Raw genomic sequence first — 18,137 nt, forward strand, 5'->3', positions numbered from 1 at the left:
ATAAGGTATTGGGCGGGGGGATATAACAGGGGCTGGTAAGCTGTCTCAGCAGATAAGCGTGCTTGGTAACAAGCCTGAGAGCCTAAATTTGATTCCCCATAACATATATGGTGGCAGGAAAAAAACCAACTCTTCCACACAGGTGCCACAGTATGTATGCACCTGCACACACTACATAAATCAATGTTTTTAAAGGCAGGTGGTCCCTAAGGAATTTCACCCAAGATTTACCTCTGGCCTTCACATGCGTACATTGCACATGCACCCCTAAGTACAAATATGCATACACACACACACACACTTATAAAAAATCAAAATAAAATTTAAAGAAAAATAGGGGAGAAATATGTTCCCACGGTGATTAAGATCAGAGGTAAAGCAGGACCTAGCCCCTGAGCAGGGCTGTGTGTGATGAGGAGAGAACCTGGGCGTCCTACTTGAGAGGCTCGGGTGCAGGGCTGAGGTGCCCTCCTTTCTGTATTTGCATCTCGGTTTGTGGCCCCAGCGCGGCCTCTGTCACTTTGGCTGCTGGTGCCATTTTAAGCAGCCTCAGTCACTCGGCCTCTACTTTGACAAGGAACCTGGATTGAGATTCTGATGCATCAGCCATCGGGGTCCCATGTGTTTCTGCAGCATATGAAGCAGAAATGTGGATTGAATATGTGCTTCAGGACCTGGACAGTAACTGTACTCAGTGGTACGGTTCTCGCTTAGCATGAACTAGACCCTAGGTCCAATCCCCAGTATATCATTCAGTATCTCTTCACAAAACCCTGTAAAACAATGACAAAAACTGATGTTACTTTGAAGAAACAATGGATTTTAGAGCAACCTGGTTGTTTGTTTTGAAGACTCTGTTCTTTGTTGAGTGCTAATATGGAGCGACTTCCAGGATGAAAGCCTTGCATGGAGACCTGCTTGTCAAGGCGATGTCTCACCCTCACTCGCCAGCCTCCGATCTAAGCTCAAAATGTGGGGCTGTCCTTGGTTGCCATTTGACCTCGGTCGTCTGTATGATTTATCTGAGCCCCAGTTTCCTCAGCATTACAGTGGAGATGTCATTTCCCCACAGGGGAGGAGGTGGGCCTGCAGGGTCCTTTGGAGGTCATGCATGCATGCAGAGTCAGCTTGCTCCCTGCCCTTGAGATGCAGCCAGTAAAGTCATGTTGGCATGGTAGCTGTCGTTTTTTTTATTAAAACAACTTATAAGTGTCTTGCAATTATATGAAACTGCTTGTTTTTGCTTTGTTAACTTGATTTTTAAGGTTAGCATGTTCTCTCCTCACACATGCTAATATAGAAAGAGTACTGTTCATGTTTATTGCACAAACTGATGGGGCATTTTGGAAGAGTCTGTCAATAATTCCTGAATCACTGTCCAAATTCTTTCTGGAAACAACTGAGAACAGTTGAATAGGAATATAGCACAGGTTATCAAGAAATCACAGGCAAATGTATAAACGTACAAGGAAGAAATTACACCCCACACCAGTCTAAAGATGTATCTCCCTCAGCCCCAAAGACTTCTGGGAGACACTGTGATTGACAGCCCTCGCCTGCACCATGTGGTTGTCAGCGTACTGATTCTTTGCAGGCCTATGTTGTGACTTTGCTCGTGTGCCATTGTCTGGATCTGGCATGCAGCTCGCTGGTCATTACCACATGAGTGCCCTGCCCAGCCAATTGGCTCTCAGAGTCAGGTCCCACCTGCACCACAGCTATCCATGGTGGTGCCAAGGCTCCATCTGTTGGTATGTCTGTACCTGCTTGCCCAGTTGCAAGTTCTAGATCCCTGGACCACTAAATTGCCAAAGGCATGCTTTTCTTTTTCTTTTCTTTTTATGAAAGTTAATTGCGCTCTTAGGAATTAATGCCTGAGAAATTGCCATGTCATATACTTAACCAATATTTTCAAACATATGCTGTGATTATTTCCTCCCCATCAAGAGAAATTCAAGAGTAGGAAAGTTTGTGGCGAGCAATCAGAAGCCTTTTTGTCACACACATGACATGTTAAATGAGTGTAGAAGTCGTGTGCTTTAAAGATCAGTTCGTTCAAGTTCCTAGCTGTGTGTTGTCCTGGATTTCACAATGGTTTCACATCCAGTTCCACCCACATCAAGTACCAGGAGGTTTGTGATACACACAGGAAAACATGAGGAGTCATCCCATGGAAGAAGGTAACAGTGAAGGTTTATAGTTAGCAGTTAGCTGAAGTGTTACCCAAAAGCAAACCAGGAAGATTTCCTCTGTGAACCCTCGGGCCTGTCACAGCACAGAACCAGCTGGATTCTGAGGCAGGAGATGTTTCTTGCTGAGAGAAGCCCTGACTGGTACTGGTGTGGACTCCTCTCTTTTATCAGCTGCTTTTAACGCCTTGCCTCTTTTCTCGGCTCACCAGATCCAGTTCAAAATGTGGTTCAGGTCCTGGAGAAGCAATACCTGGAAGAGAAGAGGACCGCCCTGGAGGAGCAGCGGCTCATGTATGAGCGTGAACTGGAGCAGCTTCGCCAACAGCTCTCCCCAGAGAGGCAGCCTCCGAGCAGCGCCTCCGACCGCCTGGCTTACAGCAGCCAGACAGCCCAGCAGAAGGTGACCCAGTGGGCTGAGGAGAGGTAAGAATGGGGCCAGACCCTGAGTCAGGAATGGGGGCTGGGGCTGGAGAGGCCTGTGAAGGGAGGACACACCTGGAAGAAGGAGACTCCAGGCCCACTTCTCATTTGGCCATTGGTGTTTCATTTCAGAGATGTGTCCTGAGAATGTCACGACAATGTCAGCTACTGTAGACCACCCACGTCCCCAGATCCCTAGTCCTTTACCCTTCAGTACAAACAGTGCCAGAGTAGAAAAGTTAGATCTGTGGGCCTTGAGGTAGCAGAAGTTTGAGTGATCCTTTAACAACAACAATCTGAATGTGCAGACAGAAGGTAGGGAGATTTTTTTTTTTTCTTATAGAAGGTTTTGGTGCTTGGAGCCAGACCTTTCCCCACGCTAACCATGTCTACTGCCTCTGAGAACACCCCTCCTAGCCCTAGGTTGTAGATGGTGGCTTGGCAGAAACAAAGCAGTAGAGAAAAGTGAGGAGTGTTTGGAAATTGTGAGCAAACTGGTTGGTTGAGACTGGAAGTGATTTGTAGAGGAGTTGAAAGAATTCAATCTAAAAGTATTTGATTGGGCACGAGAGAGACGACAGACAGATGTGAGAGATGACAACCAGGGATGCTTGGGTTTTGTCCTCTGAGAGAAGCAGTCCCCTGCTAGTCTTGAGCAGAGGGACTGCACCAGGAGCAGGCCTGAGAAAGGCAGGTGTTTATAAAGACTATCAACTAGCAGCTGCGCCTTAATAATGGATGGATGGATGGATGGATGGATGGATGGATGGATGGATGGATGGATGGATGGATGGACGGACGGACGAAGGAAGGAATAGATGGAAGAGGGGAGCAAAAGACTGTGGCAGCCCTGGCTGTCCTGGAACATTCTGTTGTAGCCCAGGCTGGCCTTGAACTCACAGAGATCTGCTGCTCAAGTCCTAGGATTAAAGGCATTCACCACCATGTGCGGTGCCTAGGTGTTTTTGTTGGTTGGTTTGTTTGTTTAGCATCAACCCTCAACCCCTCAATTCTGTCCCCAGTGGTGGTTCTCGGTGTCCTCCCATCTGTGGACAGGAGAGGACACTTCCTGCAAGGAGTTTTGTTGTTGCTGCTGCTGTCTGCCGCCCTTTTCTGACAGGAACAGAACTCGAGTTTACTTTCACCTGCCTGTGCTTTCTTTTCTTCAACACCACAGGGATGAACTCTTCAGGCAAAGCCTGGCCAAGCTTCGAGAGCAGCTAGTGAAAGCGAACACTCTGGTGAGGGAAGCCAACTTCCTAGCTGAGGAGATGAGCAAGCTCACTGACTACCAAGTGACTCTTCAGATCCCTGCGGCCAACCTCAGTGCCAACAGGAAGGTAGGCATGGCCCTAGGGAGTGGGAGAGCAGGAGGTAGGCTAGTAAATACTGCAGACCGGAGTCCCGAGCTCATCTCTGTGAGCGGGTCCTAAGGGGAGCCAGGGGTTGGCTCTAGAAGCCTTCGAGTTGGTCTCTACTCCCTGGGTAAGCGTGCTGTGTAAGCGGTGTCCTTAGAGAGAATGGAAGCAGAAGGCCGGTGGTGATTATGCCTGCTTTTCTTCATGCAAATGCCCCTTCTGCAGTGGGTCTGTATGTGTGCCTAGTTGGACTGCCTTTCTGAATTCTCTGAGGAGGAGAAACATCTTTGAAATCTGCTATTACACATATGGAACTCCTTGCAGCCATCTGGAAGACTCCTATCATTTCAACTTAAAGAAATTTTGCTCTGAGAGAGAAACCTGGAAGAAAATAAATTTCTGTCTATTTTTTTTTCTACCTGGCTAACAAGCTAGAAAGGAAAGTGGAGTGTGGTGAGTGGAGAGAAGGCTCACTCAGTTAACCACTTGCGCTCTGCCAGAGGACCCAGGTTGGGTTCCTAGCACACACGGTGACTCACAGTTACCTGTAACTCCAGTTCCAGGGGATCCAGTATCCTATTCTGGCTCTGGGGCACCAGGCACACACATGGCGGCGCACATACATGCATGGAGGCAAAACACACATATACATAAAATAAAAATGTTTTTTAGAAATTTAAGAAGGCTAAATAGGAAGTATCTTATTGGGTTTTGGAGTTCTAAGGCCACAGACATAGGCATGTGCATACCTTCAGGCTGTGTACAAGGATTCTGTGATAGATAGTAGTCCCTTTATTCTTTAATATTGATTGATTGATTGATTGATTGATTGATTGATTATTTGAGGCAGGGTCTCATAATCCCAAGCCACCCTTCACTTTGTAGCTAGGATGACCTTGCACCTCCGACCCTCGTGACTTTACCTCCCAAATGCTGTCATTACAGGCATGCACCACGTCTGTTGTAGGTGGTGTCGGGAGGTAGAAGCAAGGCCTTTGTGTGTGCTAGACAAGCTCTCTATCAGCTGAGCTGCCTCCCCAGCCCTCACGGCGGCCTTTATGTAACAAAAACTTCAAGTACCCTTGCAATTGAATAATATGGTGAATTCCTATGCTACTATTAAAACAAAAATAGTGTGTGCATGGGTATACCTGGAAGAGAAAAAGTGGCCAGAACATTCCCTAGGTGGTAATGCTTTACCATCTTTTGTAAACTTACAGCCTCACTGTCATGTAGACAAGCTTTAGCTGTCACAAGGGAAGTCAAAATCATGTCCACTTGGTTTTTCTTCATTGTACAGAGAGGGGCAATAGTGAGCGAGCCAGCCATTCAAGCCAGGAGAAAAGGAAAGAGCACCCAGGTTTGGACCATCGAGAAGCTGGAGAATAAATTAATTGATATGCGAGACCTTTACCAAGAATGGAAAGAAAATGTTCCTGAGGTAAGAGAAACAAGGCGGCAAGGAGATGCGGCTGTATTCAAACCACAGGTGAAATGCTCTGGTCGTTTAGGGAGATAAAATGTCATCCTTAAGGAGTGCCAGGCATGGTGTGATGGCGCATAATTCAGACAGGTGGAGGGGGCTCCAGGAACACCCAGCAGGTCTTATTTGGCCTTGTCTACACTGCTTCTCAAGTGAACAGAGGAGGAAAGAAGTCTCTACATGATGCTGGTCTGTATCCTAGACCGGCTGGAGCCAGTGTGGATTTCATCTTCATCCGAGTCTGCGCATGTGCCCTGAGCTGTGTGTGCCCCGAGCTGTGTGTACCCCGAGCTGTGTGTGCCCCGAGCTGTGTGTACCCCGAGCTGTGTGTGCCCCGAGCTGTGTGTACCCCGAGCTGTGTGTGCCCCGACCTGTGTGTGCCCCGACCTGTGTGTGCCCCGACCTGTGTGTGCCCCGACCTGTGTGTGCCCTGAGCTGTGTGCCCCGAGCTGTGTGTGCCCTGAGCTATGTGTGCCCCGAGCTATGTGTGCCCCGAAGTTGTGCTCACAGCTGGGTAGATTTCTAAATGAAATTGTAGTGCATGTAATGTTTTGTTTTTTTTTTTTTAACACTTGACATTAATAATAGAAAGGAAAATTTGGTGCAGGTTACAGGGCATGACAAGAAACAGGCTGTAGGTGTGATGTGAGCGAAGCTGAGTCTCCTCTGCATGAGCAGCCCCTGGCAGACATGCCCCACTCATGGGTTTATGTGGGCATGATTCTGGTTTTACTTCTTGTTTATTTCTATAAATGTTTCCTCTAAAGGCATTTTTAGTGCTGGTTTGAAATAACATGTTTTAAGTTGATGCTTTGTTTCCTGACCTCTCACTCAGTGGCCTGTTCTACTTCTCAGGCCAAGAGGCTCTATGGGAAGCGAGGTGACCCTTTCTACGAAGCTCAGGAGAATCACAACCTCATTGGTGTGGCTAATGTGTTTTTGGAATGTCTCTTCTGTGACGTGAAACTTCAATATGCAGTACCCATCATCAGCCAGCAGGGGGAGGTAAGGACACACCAGCCCCTAGAAAATGACAGATGTGAAATTTTGTTAATCTCTGCCTTGGGGAGATCAAGATGCTCTGCGTGAATGCATGCATGTGTGTATGTGTGTAGGAGCTGGTACCTTCCTGGGATAACTCTGCTCTGCTGACCGCCGATGTTTTTCCCCATGTTAAAAATACAAAGTGAGAGGCCAGTGGACCCTGTGGCGGGGCTCTTAATCTGGAGTCCCTGGAAGACTCTGGGTATCTGAAATTACATTAAAAATGCACTCAAGGCTCAGAACTCAAACACTTGCCATCTGAACCTAATGACCTGAGTTCAGTCTCCAGTTCTCAGAGTAGAAGAAGAGAAAGGGCTTCCAAATATTTTCCTCTGCACAGAAAATTTATTTATTTATAAATAAATAAAGATGTATCAGAGCTTCCAAGTGTTTTCCTCTGACTGTCACACATGTGCTGTAGCGTGCATCACACACACACACACACACACACACACACACACACACACACAAATAACGATGTATTTGCTCTCAAACAAGCATTGTAGGAAGCACTACACTGCTGTGTATCGATCCCTCTTTCCTCATTCCTTCCGCCCCGTGATTCTCACTTCTCAGATACCATCAGCTAATTCCTCTCCGATCCTTGGCCCCAGGGCCAGCTGCTATGTGGAAGCTGGGTCTGAGCATTAAGCATAACCAACCCTGAGCCTGGTGTGGTGGCTCATCCCTGTAATCCCAGCACTCAGAAGCTAAGTCAGGAAGATCATGAGCAGCCTCAGCCGTCTCAAAAAGGAGAAAGGAATGCCGCCAAACTGGACCCATGCCAGCAAAACACTTCCACAGTCGGAAATATAAATGTTCTAATAAAAAATGGCCTGAAAAGAGCAGTTATTTGGGGGCTGGGGAGATGGCTCAGCAGTTAAGAGTGGCTGCCACTGTAGAGGGCCCAAGTTCAAGTCCCAGCTCCCCCATGAGATGGTTCACAACTGCCTATGACTTCAGCTCCAGCGGGGATCTGATACCCTTGACCTCTTTGGACACCAGCACTCAAGTGCACGGACCCATACACATACACGTAATTAAAAAACTAAATAAATTGAACAAAAGAATTGTTACCCAGAGACGAGAGTGGGGATGCGCGTGCCTATGATAGAAGCACTCAGGAGGCTGAAGCAGGAGGATTGCTCAGTGAGGTCAGCCTGGGTTATATAGGGAGCCCTATCTCAACAAATCAAGACCTCACAAAAACCAGCGAACAAAAGAACTGCTTTCCCGTCCCTGTCCATCTTGGTTCATGTGGTTCCTTCTGGAACAGGAGCCCATTGCCACCCGACAGAGCCCTTTTTCATGCAGCTCCATGTTACATACCATCCTCGCTCCCTGAGCTAGGGGGCCGTGTCTGCCTGGTGTTGGAAATACAGTGCTTGGCAGAGTTCCTGCCCCCCTCAGTTCTCAGTAAATACTTGCTGCGTGCATGTGCATACATTTATCCTATGCACATCCAATGCCTATATGTCAACTGCTTCATCCTGTTGTTACTGGGTTCTGATTTCTCGGCTGTCTGTCTGTTCACTGGCAGCAGAGCCCACTCCTTTCCTTGGTGTCCCAGGACGCTAGGTCTTTCATGGAGTGAATAGGTTACCCAAGCACATGATCGAATAAATGCATATGTAACTATATAAACATTACATGACCGAAGGTTCCAGTAGAATATGATCGATCCCTTGAAGCTGTACCTTGCCTAAGCTGAGGGAAATGGATACACCTAAGGATAGTTCCAAAAAGCAAGTTGGGAGGGGACAGATTTGGCTCCGAGTAAGAAAGGAAGGTTGCAGAGGAGCATGGCTCTGGGAGGGCGGGTTTTGGGTCTCCCTCCTGGAAATGGCTTGGGAGGGAGGGTCTCACACTGCTGGAGATGACCAGGATATGCCTTTGAACTCTGAGATGTCTTGTGCCGTGATCCAGGTTGCCGGGCGTCTCCACGTGGAGGTCATGCGTGTTACCGGGACCATCCCAGAGCGAGTGTCGGAGGATGACTCTTCGGAGAACTCCAGTGAAAGCGGAAGTCTTGAGGTCGTGGACAGCAGCGGAGAAGTCATTCACCGAGTCAAGAAGCTGACGTGCCGGGTGAGGGGACAAGGATCAGAGGGCTCATGTAGACCCCAGTAATGCCAGACTATTCGCACAAAGGTTCCCGGGTCCTTCATCCAGCCCAACAAAAGCCGAACTGTCTGACAAGAGCCGCAGTTCTGAGCAGCACTTCTTCTAGAATAATCCTCTCATGACCATGGTGTGAAATTCCCCAAACGTGGACCCTCTGTCTTCAGTATCTAGGCAAAAGTGGTTTCAGGATGCCCTCCACATAGCCAGATCCACATGTGTGCCAGTCCTCCTTATACATAATGGGCTGTGTTTGCATATCATCTATGCACATCCTTCTACACACTTTTAATAATCACCGGTAGAATAACATGTAGTGCAGTGCAAATGCTGTGTAGTAGTTATAGCACAGTTTTAGTCGGCTTTCATTTTCAAGATTTATTTTATTTTTTATTTTTAATAGATTTTTGAGGCAATTCTGTAGCCCTGGATGTCCTAGAATTCACTGTGTAGACCAGGCTGGCCTCCCAACTCACAAAGATCTGCCTACTTATGTCTCCTGAGTGTTGGAATTAAAACCATTCACCACCACACTTGGCACTAGTTGGCTTTAATTTTCTATATGACACAGGCTAGAGTCACCTGAGAGAGGAATTGCATTGGTGAAATTGGCTGGTGGGCCTGTATATGGGAGCTTGTCTTGATTGTTAATTGATATTAAGAGAGTCCAGCCTACTGTGGGAGGCACCATTCCCTTGGCAGGTTGTCCTGAGCTGTATAAGTAAAGCTAGTTAAGCATGAGCCAGCCAGTAAACATCATCCCTCCATGGTTTCTGCTTCAAGTTCTTGCCTAGACTTCCCTCAGGGATAGTCTGTGTCCTATAAACTGAAATTAACCCATTCCTCCCCTAAGTTGCTTTTGGTCATGGTTTTTATATCAACAGAAAGTAAACTCTAACAGTTGCTTTGAGAATAATGGCAAACTAAAGTCGACATGTGTCAGCATGATGTAGTTGTTTGGGGTATGGCTGATCTATTGGCTAAACCACAGAGGTCAAATCTACAAAGAGAGAGCAGTGTGTGGCAGCATGGAGAATATATTAGTGAATTGCGTTCTTTTGATAAAAGTTACATCTGGATCAGAAACTCGGTCATCAGTAAAATTATACAGGAATGTGCTTTTTTTCTTCACAAATAAATAAATATAATTTTTCTTAAAATTTGAAGATGAGCCCATACACTAGACATGATGGCGCACATCTTTAATTCCAGCACTCAGGAGGCAGAAGCAAGCAGATGTCTGAGTTTGAGGCCTCCATGGCTTATAGTTTTAAAAAAGGATGGACTAGGAATACAGCTCAGTCTATGTAAGGCCTTAAGTTCACTGCAAAAGATAGGGGATGGATGGATGGATGGATGGATGGATGGATGGATGGATGGGTGGATGGGTGGGTGGATGGGTGGGTGGATGAGTGGATGATAGATAGATAGATAGATAGATAGATAGATAGATAGATAGATAAATAGATAAATAGATAGATAGATGATAGACAGACCGACAGATAGATTGATAGATTGTAATGAATGGTCTCAAATATTTTTAAATGGGTGACTGATTTTATCCCCTCTTAGAGATGATGAACTATGGAAAGACATATACTTTAGTGTTTCTTTTATGAGAGCTCTAATTTTTTTCTTTTTTTTGAAAATCTCTTCAGGTGATAATTAAAGAGGCAACTGGGCTACCTTTGAGCCTCTCCAATTTCGTCTTCTGTCAGTACACATTCTGGGACCAGTGTAAGTCTACAGTGGCTGCCCCAGTGGTGGATCCAGACGTGCCTTCCCCGCAGTCCAAGGATGCCCAGTACACGGTGACCTTCTCTCACTGTAAGGTACAGATGCAGTCACAAAATGAGGTTCTGGGCCAAGGGTGGCACTCTACGGTGAAGTGTGTGTTTGAGGCTCCTGGGTCAGTCCCTAGCACCCAAACAGCCACAACAGGGCCAGCATCAGCTGCATGGTGGGCAATGGACTTGGGCACAGACTTTTAAAACTTGACTTTTTTTGCCGTGAACTCTACAGCATTACATGTAATTCTGGTGTTTGAACAGGACAATCACCTGGAATTCTGGTTTGAACACCTTCCAATCATGTGGAACTTTTTCTTTCTTTCTTTCTCAATTCTCAAAGATCCCTTATTAATTTTTTAAAATGTTTTTATTATTGTCCAGCAGTTTCAGAAGTTTAGTCATTTTCCTGCTCAGTTCCGTTTTCCCCCCTCCCCCCTCTTGCCCCAAAGCCTTCTTCCCTGTGAGTCACCCCTACTTTCTCCTCTTCCTGTGTCACCCACTGGGTTAAGAGTTTCTTGCCTGAGCATGGGGGAGGTTATAGGCTGCCCCACCACTGAAGAACATGACACACCTTCTCCCCACATCCCTGAAATTCTAAGAGTCCTGCCGTGGAGCTCAAGTAGGCCTGGGACTCAGGATGTGACCTGCTCTGCCCTCTGACTCATGGCCATCCTCCTTGTCAGCCTCCCAAGGGGTGGGATTGCAGGCAGGAGCCCCAGGCAGGCCTGGCTAAAATCTACTTAGAAGTTCTCTCCATATGTGCTGGCTCGTGCCTGTAATCCTGGCACTCAGGAGGCTGGAGCAGCAAGATCACACATTCTAGGGCAGGAGATCCTCTCTCAGCAAAGTTTTCCTTGGAAGTTTTTTGGTTTAATTGAACATAATATCTGCCTGGACTTTGTAAAGCTCAAATGTTCTTCATTACAAATTCAAATAATTAAGGAATATATAAAATGAAATTGGAACAGTCTTAACTTGCAATCTTATTCTTTTTTTTTTAAAGATTTATTTATCATGTATTCAGTGTTCTACCTGCATTTATGTCTGCAGACCAGAAGAGGACACCAGATCTCATTACAGATGGTTGTGAGCCACCATGTGGTTGCTGGGAATTGAACTCAGGACCTCTGGAAGAGCAGCCAGTGCTCTTAACCTCTGAGCCATCTCTCCAGCCCCACTTGCAATCTTATTCTACATATATTGCCTTTATTTTTATTTTATCTTCTGAGATGGAGTCTTGCTATATTGCCCATGCTGGCCTTGAACTCCTGGACTTGCTCTATCCCCCTGAGTAGCTGGGACATCAGCTGCAAGTCCCTGTGCCCGCCACATATTTTAGTAAGCTATTGTCTATGTTCTTACCTTTCTTGCTTTTGTGGCTTTCACTTGGCAACATTACCTAATGATTTCTTTAAGACGGACTCTGCCCCATGTGAGACTTCTTCCAGATGACCTGTCCAGACCACTTCTCTGCAAATGGTGTTTGTTCCTTCTGACTGTAGCTTAGAAAACACATTCCTGTGACCACCTGTAAAACCTCATATGTGCAAGGCTGCTAGTTCCTTTGCTGAAAGTAAATAGCCCACTTTTCTTTCTTTTTTTTTTTTAATAAAAATTTGCTTATTTAGGGCCAAACGGTGGTGGTGCACACCTTTAATCCCAGCACTTGGGAGGCAGAGGCAGGCGGATCTCTGTAAGTTCAAGGCCAGCCTGGTGTACAGAGCAAGATCCAGGACAGACACCAAAACTACACAGAGAAACCCTGTCTCCAAAAACAAAACAAACAACAGCAACAACAACAACAAAGATTTGCTTATTGATTCATTCAGTGTATATGAGTGTTTTGTGTATGTTCTCTGTGTGCTGTGTAGATGCCTACTGCTCCCAGAGGCTGGAAGAGGGCATCAGAGGCTCTGGAGCTAGGGGTACAGGTAGTTGTAAGCTGCCAGGTGGGTGCTGGGAACCCAAGTGGGGTCCTCAGGAAGAAAAACAGATGTCTTAAACCATTGAACTAGCTCTACAGCCCCAAGCCTACATTTCTTGACCCATATTTGCCAAACCACTTTCTTAAAATCTTTAGTTATCATTTTTTACGTGCATTAATTATTTTTTACTACTTAAGTTAGCATGCCAAGTCGTGGGCATTTTCCTACAGATGAGTCCTTCTATCTTGTTCTAATCCGTCCCCTCTCCCCCGCTGTCCTGTCCCAGACTCTTCCCCCCACACTCTGATTCCTTTCTCCTCCTAAGTAATGCCCCACCCCCACCCCGCCATTTTGGTTGTTCTTCTTGTTACTGTTTTCCTAACAGTCTTTTAAATATTCCCCATCCCTCTTTGGATCCACAGGGCTGTTTATACCAGGAAGACACAGGCCGGATCTTAAGTGTGTGCTGTTTGATAACTGTGTAAATACACGTGGATCCCAAAGCGCCTGGGTTCACAGTGTGATTTTAGAGGTTGTTGGTTTTTTTTGTTTTGTTTTGTTTTTCACTTCTAAAGTACATAGATTGAACTCATTGACCATTATGTTTCTTTTCCTTCTAAAATTCTGGGCCTGTCTCCAGGTGAAATAAGAAAGTAGACAGAATAAGCCCCACCAGCTTAGTAGCTCTTTCTAGAAATGAGTCATGGAATAACTGTACCCGAGTCTCTGCTTGGGCTCCTGAGGAGGCTGATGGGAAGGAAAGTGGCTCAGCTTCCGGCTTACTGGGTGTTCCGAGTGAGCAGCCCTGGTTCTCAGGGAACTCTCAATTTCCGCAGCCGGGGGTTTGTTTTTTAGAGTGAGGAACTGAAGCGAGACACACTCAAGAGCAAGAACCTAGGCCGTGAAGAAATCAGATAGTTGGAGTCCCTTACTCAATAAGTCTCAAAGTGCAGGAGGGTCATCTGGAGGTCAGAGTGGTTCACTGGAGCTGGCAGTGAGCCAGTAAGAGACTGCAGATCCCCGCTGTGCACCTAAAGCCAGAAGTTTGAGTTCAGCTTTCTTCGTTAGAACTGAGTCACCTCCTGAATCCCTTCCAGATACAACGTCCTGTGCTCCTTCATGCCTTCCTGCAGATCAGAAGAGATGGGTTTAAGGTTGAGAGCGGATAAGTGAGTGCCATTATGCCTGACTCTCAGTGTGCTGTCCTGCCTTCTGCTTGTCCCAGGACTACGTGGTAACTGTCACAGAGGAGTTCCTAGAGTTCATTTCCGATGGCGCGCTCGCAATTGAAGTGTGGGGCCACAGGTGTGCTGGGAATGGAAGCTCCATCTGGGAGGTCGATTCTCTCCATGCGAAGACAAGAACATTGCATGACAGGTTGGTTCTTGCTGCAAGCATTTAAGAACATTGCATGACAGGTTTGTTCTTGCTGTGGGCATCAGACCCAGGGGTCAGGAGCAGCTCGTGACCATAAGTGAGAGTGAAGGCTTCAAACCCTGGGGCTTCGAGCGAGTTGCCCAACCTTCGAGCCCATTTCCTCCTCCGTAAAATTAGAATGCTAGAAACATCAAAACACACTACGGTAGTGAGTCATTGCAACCCGCAAGACTGAAATAATCGCTGTATTTATGTGAAAACCAAATCCTTGATGTTACTTAACATCATGCACAGAAATTACCACAAGATAGTCATATGTTTATTTTTAAAGTTTTTATTACAGTATTTGTGTAATGAAGGTCAGAGGACAGCTTGCAGGAGGCAGTTGTCAACTTCCGCCAGGTGGTTCCCAGGGATTGAACTCAGGTCATCTGGTTTGAAGGCAAACCAACCCTTTGCCTACTGGGCTATCTTAGTGACCCAAATCGTAAATTTAAATGCAAAGCAAAATCTATAAATCTGGTAGAAGAAAATAGTAGGATATCGTTTCATAAGTTTGTATTGCTTTTCAGGGTTTTTTCGAGACGCAGTTTGGGTATAGGCTGGGCTGGCCTCACATTGATGGCAGTCTCTTGCCTCAAGCTCCCAAGTGTTGAAGTTGCACGTAGGAGCCACCATGCCCTGAGATTTTTGTCAGTGTCATTGTGGATGATGTTGTTTTAACCAAATGCTCTCTATAGAACCCATCTGGCCTCAGACTTGCAATCCTCCTGCCTCAGCAAGTGCTAGCATTACCGGTGTGCCCCGTGCTGCCTGGATGGGGGTGGTATTGTTACAGCTTTGACATGGTCGCAGGTTCTCAGGCCGCCATAGCCATACGAGGGAAAACTTCCGGGTTGGACTTAATTCTACATCAGAGGCATAACTATGAAAATCAACCAGCCACCACAATCTAAGAGAAAGCTCCCAATGTCTTTTTTTTTTTCTTTATAGCATTTCTAGAGACTGGACGTAGGTCTTTCCACATGCAAAACAAGCACTCTACCATTCAGCCCTAGCCCTAAAATTGGCAATTTCCTCTAAAGTTGATTATTTGGCTCTTCTGTGACCCAGCAACCCCACACCCGGCTGTTTGCTTGCTTAATCTGTGTACATCACTAAAATGTAAGGTATGGGTCAGTTGAACAGCCTGCGAGTCCATACCACAAGTTTGGGTTGAGAGTTCATCCAGGCGGGAATCTGTGAGATGTCTCTGGCACAGTGCCAGTACGTGCTCAGTGATGGACGTTTATTAACATAGTTTGCTAACCGCGGCCCTGGGTGATACGGTGCTTGTTGGGATGTGGTTTTTGCAGGTGGAACGAAGTAACTCGAAGAATAGAAATGTGGATCTCCATATTGGAACTGAATGAGCTAGGGGAATATGCAGCCGTGGAGCTTCACCAGGCGAAAGACGTTAATACCGGAGGCGTCTTTCAACTCAGACAGGTAGGGAGCTTTTGTGTGTGTGTGTGTTTTTCACTCTTAGAGTTTCTAGGCGTACCCCAATTCTTTTGTATTTCTATTCTCAAATCATTTCCCTTGTTTCCTTCCTCTGTTCCCATCCCCATCTCTGGCGTCTTCTCTGCCTTCACGCCTGCAGGGTCACTCCCGCAGAGTGCAGGTCACAGTGAAACCTGTACAGCACTCGGGGACACTGCCACTCATGGTTGAAGCCATCCTGTCGGTATCCATCGGCTGCGTGACTGCAAGGTCCACCAAGCTGCAGAGGGGGCTGGACAGTTACCAGGTAGGACGCAGGTCTGGGGGAGCAGGTACCAAAGACTGGGGGTGTAGCTTGGTAGCTGGGTTCTATACCCAGTACTTCAGAAATTTAAAAATATAATAATAATTTTTTAAAAATAAAGGGTTTACAGAGATGGCTCATCAGTTAAGAATGTATCCTGCTCTTACAGAGAACCCAAATGCAATTCCCAGCACCCATGTTAGACAGCTCATAAGTAAGCATCTGTAACTCCATCTCCGGGGAATCCAGTGCCTTCTTCTGGCCTCTGAAGGAGGGCATCTGAGCTTACATGCACATGCCCACACTCAAACAGACATGCATACACATGATTAAAAAGAAAATACTTTACTTAAAAAGTAAGTAAGTAATTTAAAAATCCGTGCAAAAGTGAGGACATTGGTATACAGTGGAAATCTTATTTGGGAGTTCACAAACAACAGTTACCTTACCTGTGCATCTTCCCCCAGGTCACTTCCCGTCTGTTGCCTTTTTTCTAAATATGAAATGCTGTGTTTGCCTGGTTACTTAGTAATGTTTACTTCTTCAGGCTCTAGTGGTCACCTGCTTTGGGCTGCTTTTATTTTATATCCTGCCCAATGTATGTGAACAATACTGCTGTCCCAATCCACCTGCATTGCTATCAGGAAATTGTTCCTGTGTATTATCGCTTTAAACCAGTCTGTACTGCTCTTTTTTGTTGTTATAAAAACTGTGCATGGGGGCTGGAGAGATGGCTCAGTGGTTAAGAGCACTGGCTGCTCTTTCAGAGACCCTGACTTCAATTCCCAGCAACCACATGGTGGCTCACAACTGGCTATGATAGGATCAGATGCCCTCTTCTGTCATATATAGGAATACATGCAAGTAGACCACTCATAAATACATAAAATACATAAATAAATAAATCTTTAAAAAATAAAATAATAAAAACTGTGCACATGATCATTTTGTCCATTAACTCTCCATCCTTGAAGTCCATTGTTCTAATTAAGAAATAAAAAGATGCTGGTTATGATGGCACATGCCTGTCATCCCAACACTTAGAATGTGGACTCAGGAGAACTGGAGTTCAGGATCATCCTCAGCTTCAGCTACATAGTGAGCTTGAGGGTAGCCTGGGCTACATGAGACACTGTGGAGGGTGGGCAGTGCAGAAAACTAGTCTGTGCCCTGGGAGAATAAACTTCAGTAATTATCTTCCTACTGTGGCTTGGAAGAATGTATGTGCTTTAAGGGACTGGGCACAGTTGAACCAGGGTCCCCTATAGTCAAATGTGGTAGAAAGCATCTCTCTACCTTGCCAAAGAGAAAATATCTCCCCTCCATTTCTCTGGGGCGTCTGGGTATCAGCCCAGCCAATCCTGAGACATGGTTCATCTTCTACTAGAGTTTCTCTGATTTCATGGTGTTGGGGCAGATTTTTCTGAAAGCTAGAAACAAATGCAGAGTCCCGGGCTTTTCCAGACACTGCCTTCCTCCTTTCTGACTACACTTCCCTGCAGCTCAAAGTCTGCATGCTTCCTTAGAGCAAGAGCAAAGGATAAGGAGATAGGGCCCGTGGTCTGGGGTACTTCTTTAGCACACTTGTGTGTTTATAGCCTATGAGTAAGGAATTAAATTATGTATGTCCTCGCTCCAGGGAAGTCCCTCTCGGAGCCAGTAACTTCCAGGGTGGCCACAAGAATTATTTGGTAGCACAAGACTTACAGTCAGGAGACCCAGATTTTCCTTCCACTTCCGAGTTCACTTAAATACTGAATTCTTTTTCTTTTCTAAAACGATGAAATAGATGCAGTAATTCTCAGAATTTCTTTCTGCAATAAAACTGTGTGGCTCAATCAATCTCCAGTATAAAATAAAACATAGAGTTCATGTAACTTAGGCTGTGACTTCCAAAATGAAAATCACCAGCTTTGCTAAATGTTCCCATTTCAAGGGCTTTATAAGAATCCTTTGTAGTTTTTTTAAATTTTTTATTATTTTATCTTATGTGTGTGAGTGTTTTGATTGTATGCATGTCTGTACACCACGTGCATGCCTGGTGCCCATGAAGGCCAGAAAAGTTCCCTGAATCACTGGAAAATGGAGTCGTAGATGGTTGTGAACCACCATGCGGGTGTTGGGAATCAAACCTGGGCCCCCTATAAGAGCAGCCAATGTTCTTAACCACTGAGCCATCTCTAGCCCCTCCCTATTTGTAGTTTTTTAAATAGCTGTACCTCTTGAGTTAAAAATTATTTTTATTTTATTTTATCTTATTTTTTGTCTGAGCATGGTGGCGCATGCCTTAGGGGGAACAGAGGTGGTCTGTTCTTTTCTGTAAGTTCAAGGCCAGCCTGTTCTACACAGTGAATTCCAGGCAAGCCAGGGGGAGACATGTTGAGGCACTGCCAGAAAAAATAAACAACACCAAAAGAACTGATTATTTGTTCAGAATGTGGATTTTTTTAAAAATTGACTGTAGCTCGGTGCTGCATGGTTTCCTAAGAGTGAGCTACCCGGGCTAGGGTAGTGGTGGCTGGTTGTAAAACACATGCTTATTATAAAATTATAAACATATGTGAAGGCCTGGGCTCAGTCCTCAGCACCTCAAGAGAGAAGCTTAATGTGAGCCATACAGCATCCAGCTGTGGTTATTTGA

At 45.9% G+C, this 18,137-nt stretch overlaps 1 protein-coding gene across 6 annotated transcripts in view; it reads left to right on the forward strand.

Annotated features, from left to right (window-relative positions):
• The window catches only part of Kif13a (kinesin family member 13A), a 185,093-nt gene that overhangs the window by 136,619 nt on the left and 30,337 nt on the right, over positions 1–18,137 (forward strand). For all 6 annotated transcript variants that reach the window (XM_028867682.2, XM_037205761.1, XM_037205763.1 and 3 more), the window contains 9 exons: positions 2,402–2,615; positions 3,790–3,952; positions 5,271–5,411; positions 6,309–6,458; positions 8,424–8,585; positions 10,277–10,450; positions 13,559–13,710; positions 15,066–15,198; positions 15,353–15,499. In XM_028867682.2, the coding sequence (XP_028723515.2) occupies positions 2,402–2,615; positions 3,790–3,952; positions 5,271–5,411; positions 6,309–6,458; positions 8,424–8,585; positions 10,277–10,450; positions 13,559–13,710; positions 15,066–15,198; positions 15,353–15,499 (1,436 nt within the window). The remainder of the gene's footprint in view (positions 1–2,401; positions 2,616–3,789; positions 3,953–5,270; positions 5,412–6,308; positions 6,459–8,423; positions 8,586–10,276; positions 10,451–13,558; positions 13,711–15,065; positions 15,199–15,352; positions 15,500–18,137) is intronic.

The sequence above is a fragment of the Peromyscus leucopus genome, chromosome 5 (genome assembly GCF_004664715.2).
Source record: "Peromyscus leucopus breed LL Stock chromosome 5, UCI_PerLeu_2.1, whole genome shotgun sequence".
NCBI classification, from domain to species: domain Eukaryota; kingdom Metazoa; phylum Chordata; class Mammalia; order Rodentia; family Cricetidae; genus Peromyscus; species Peromyscus leucopus.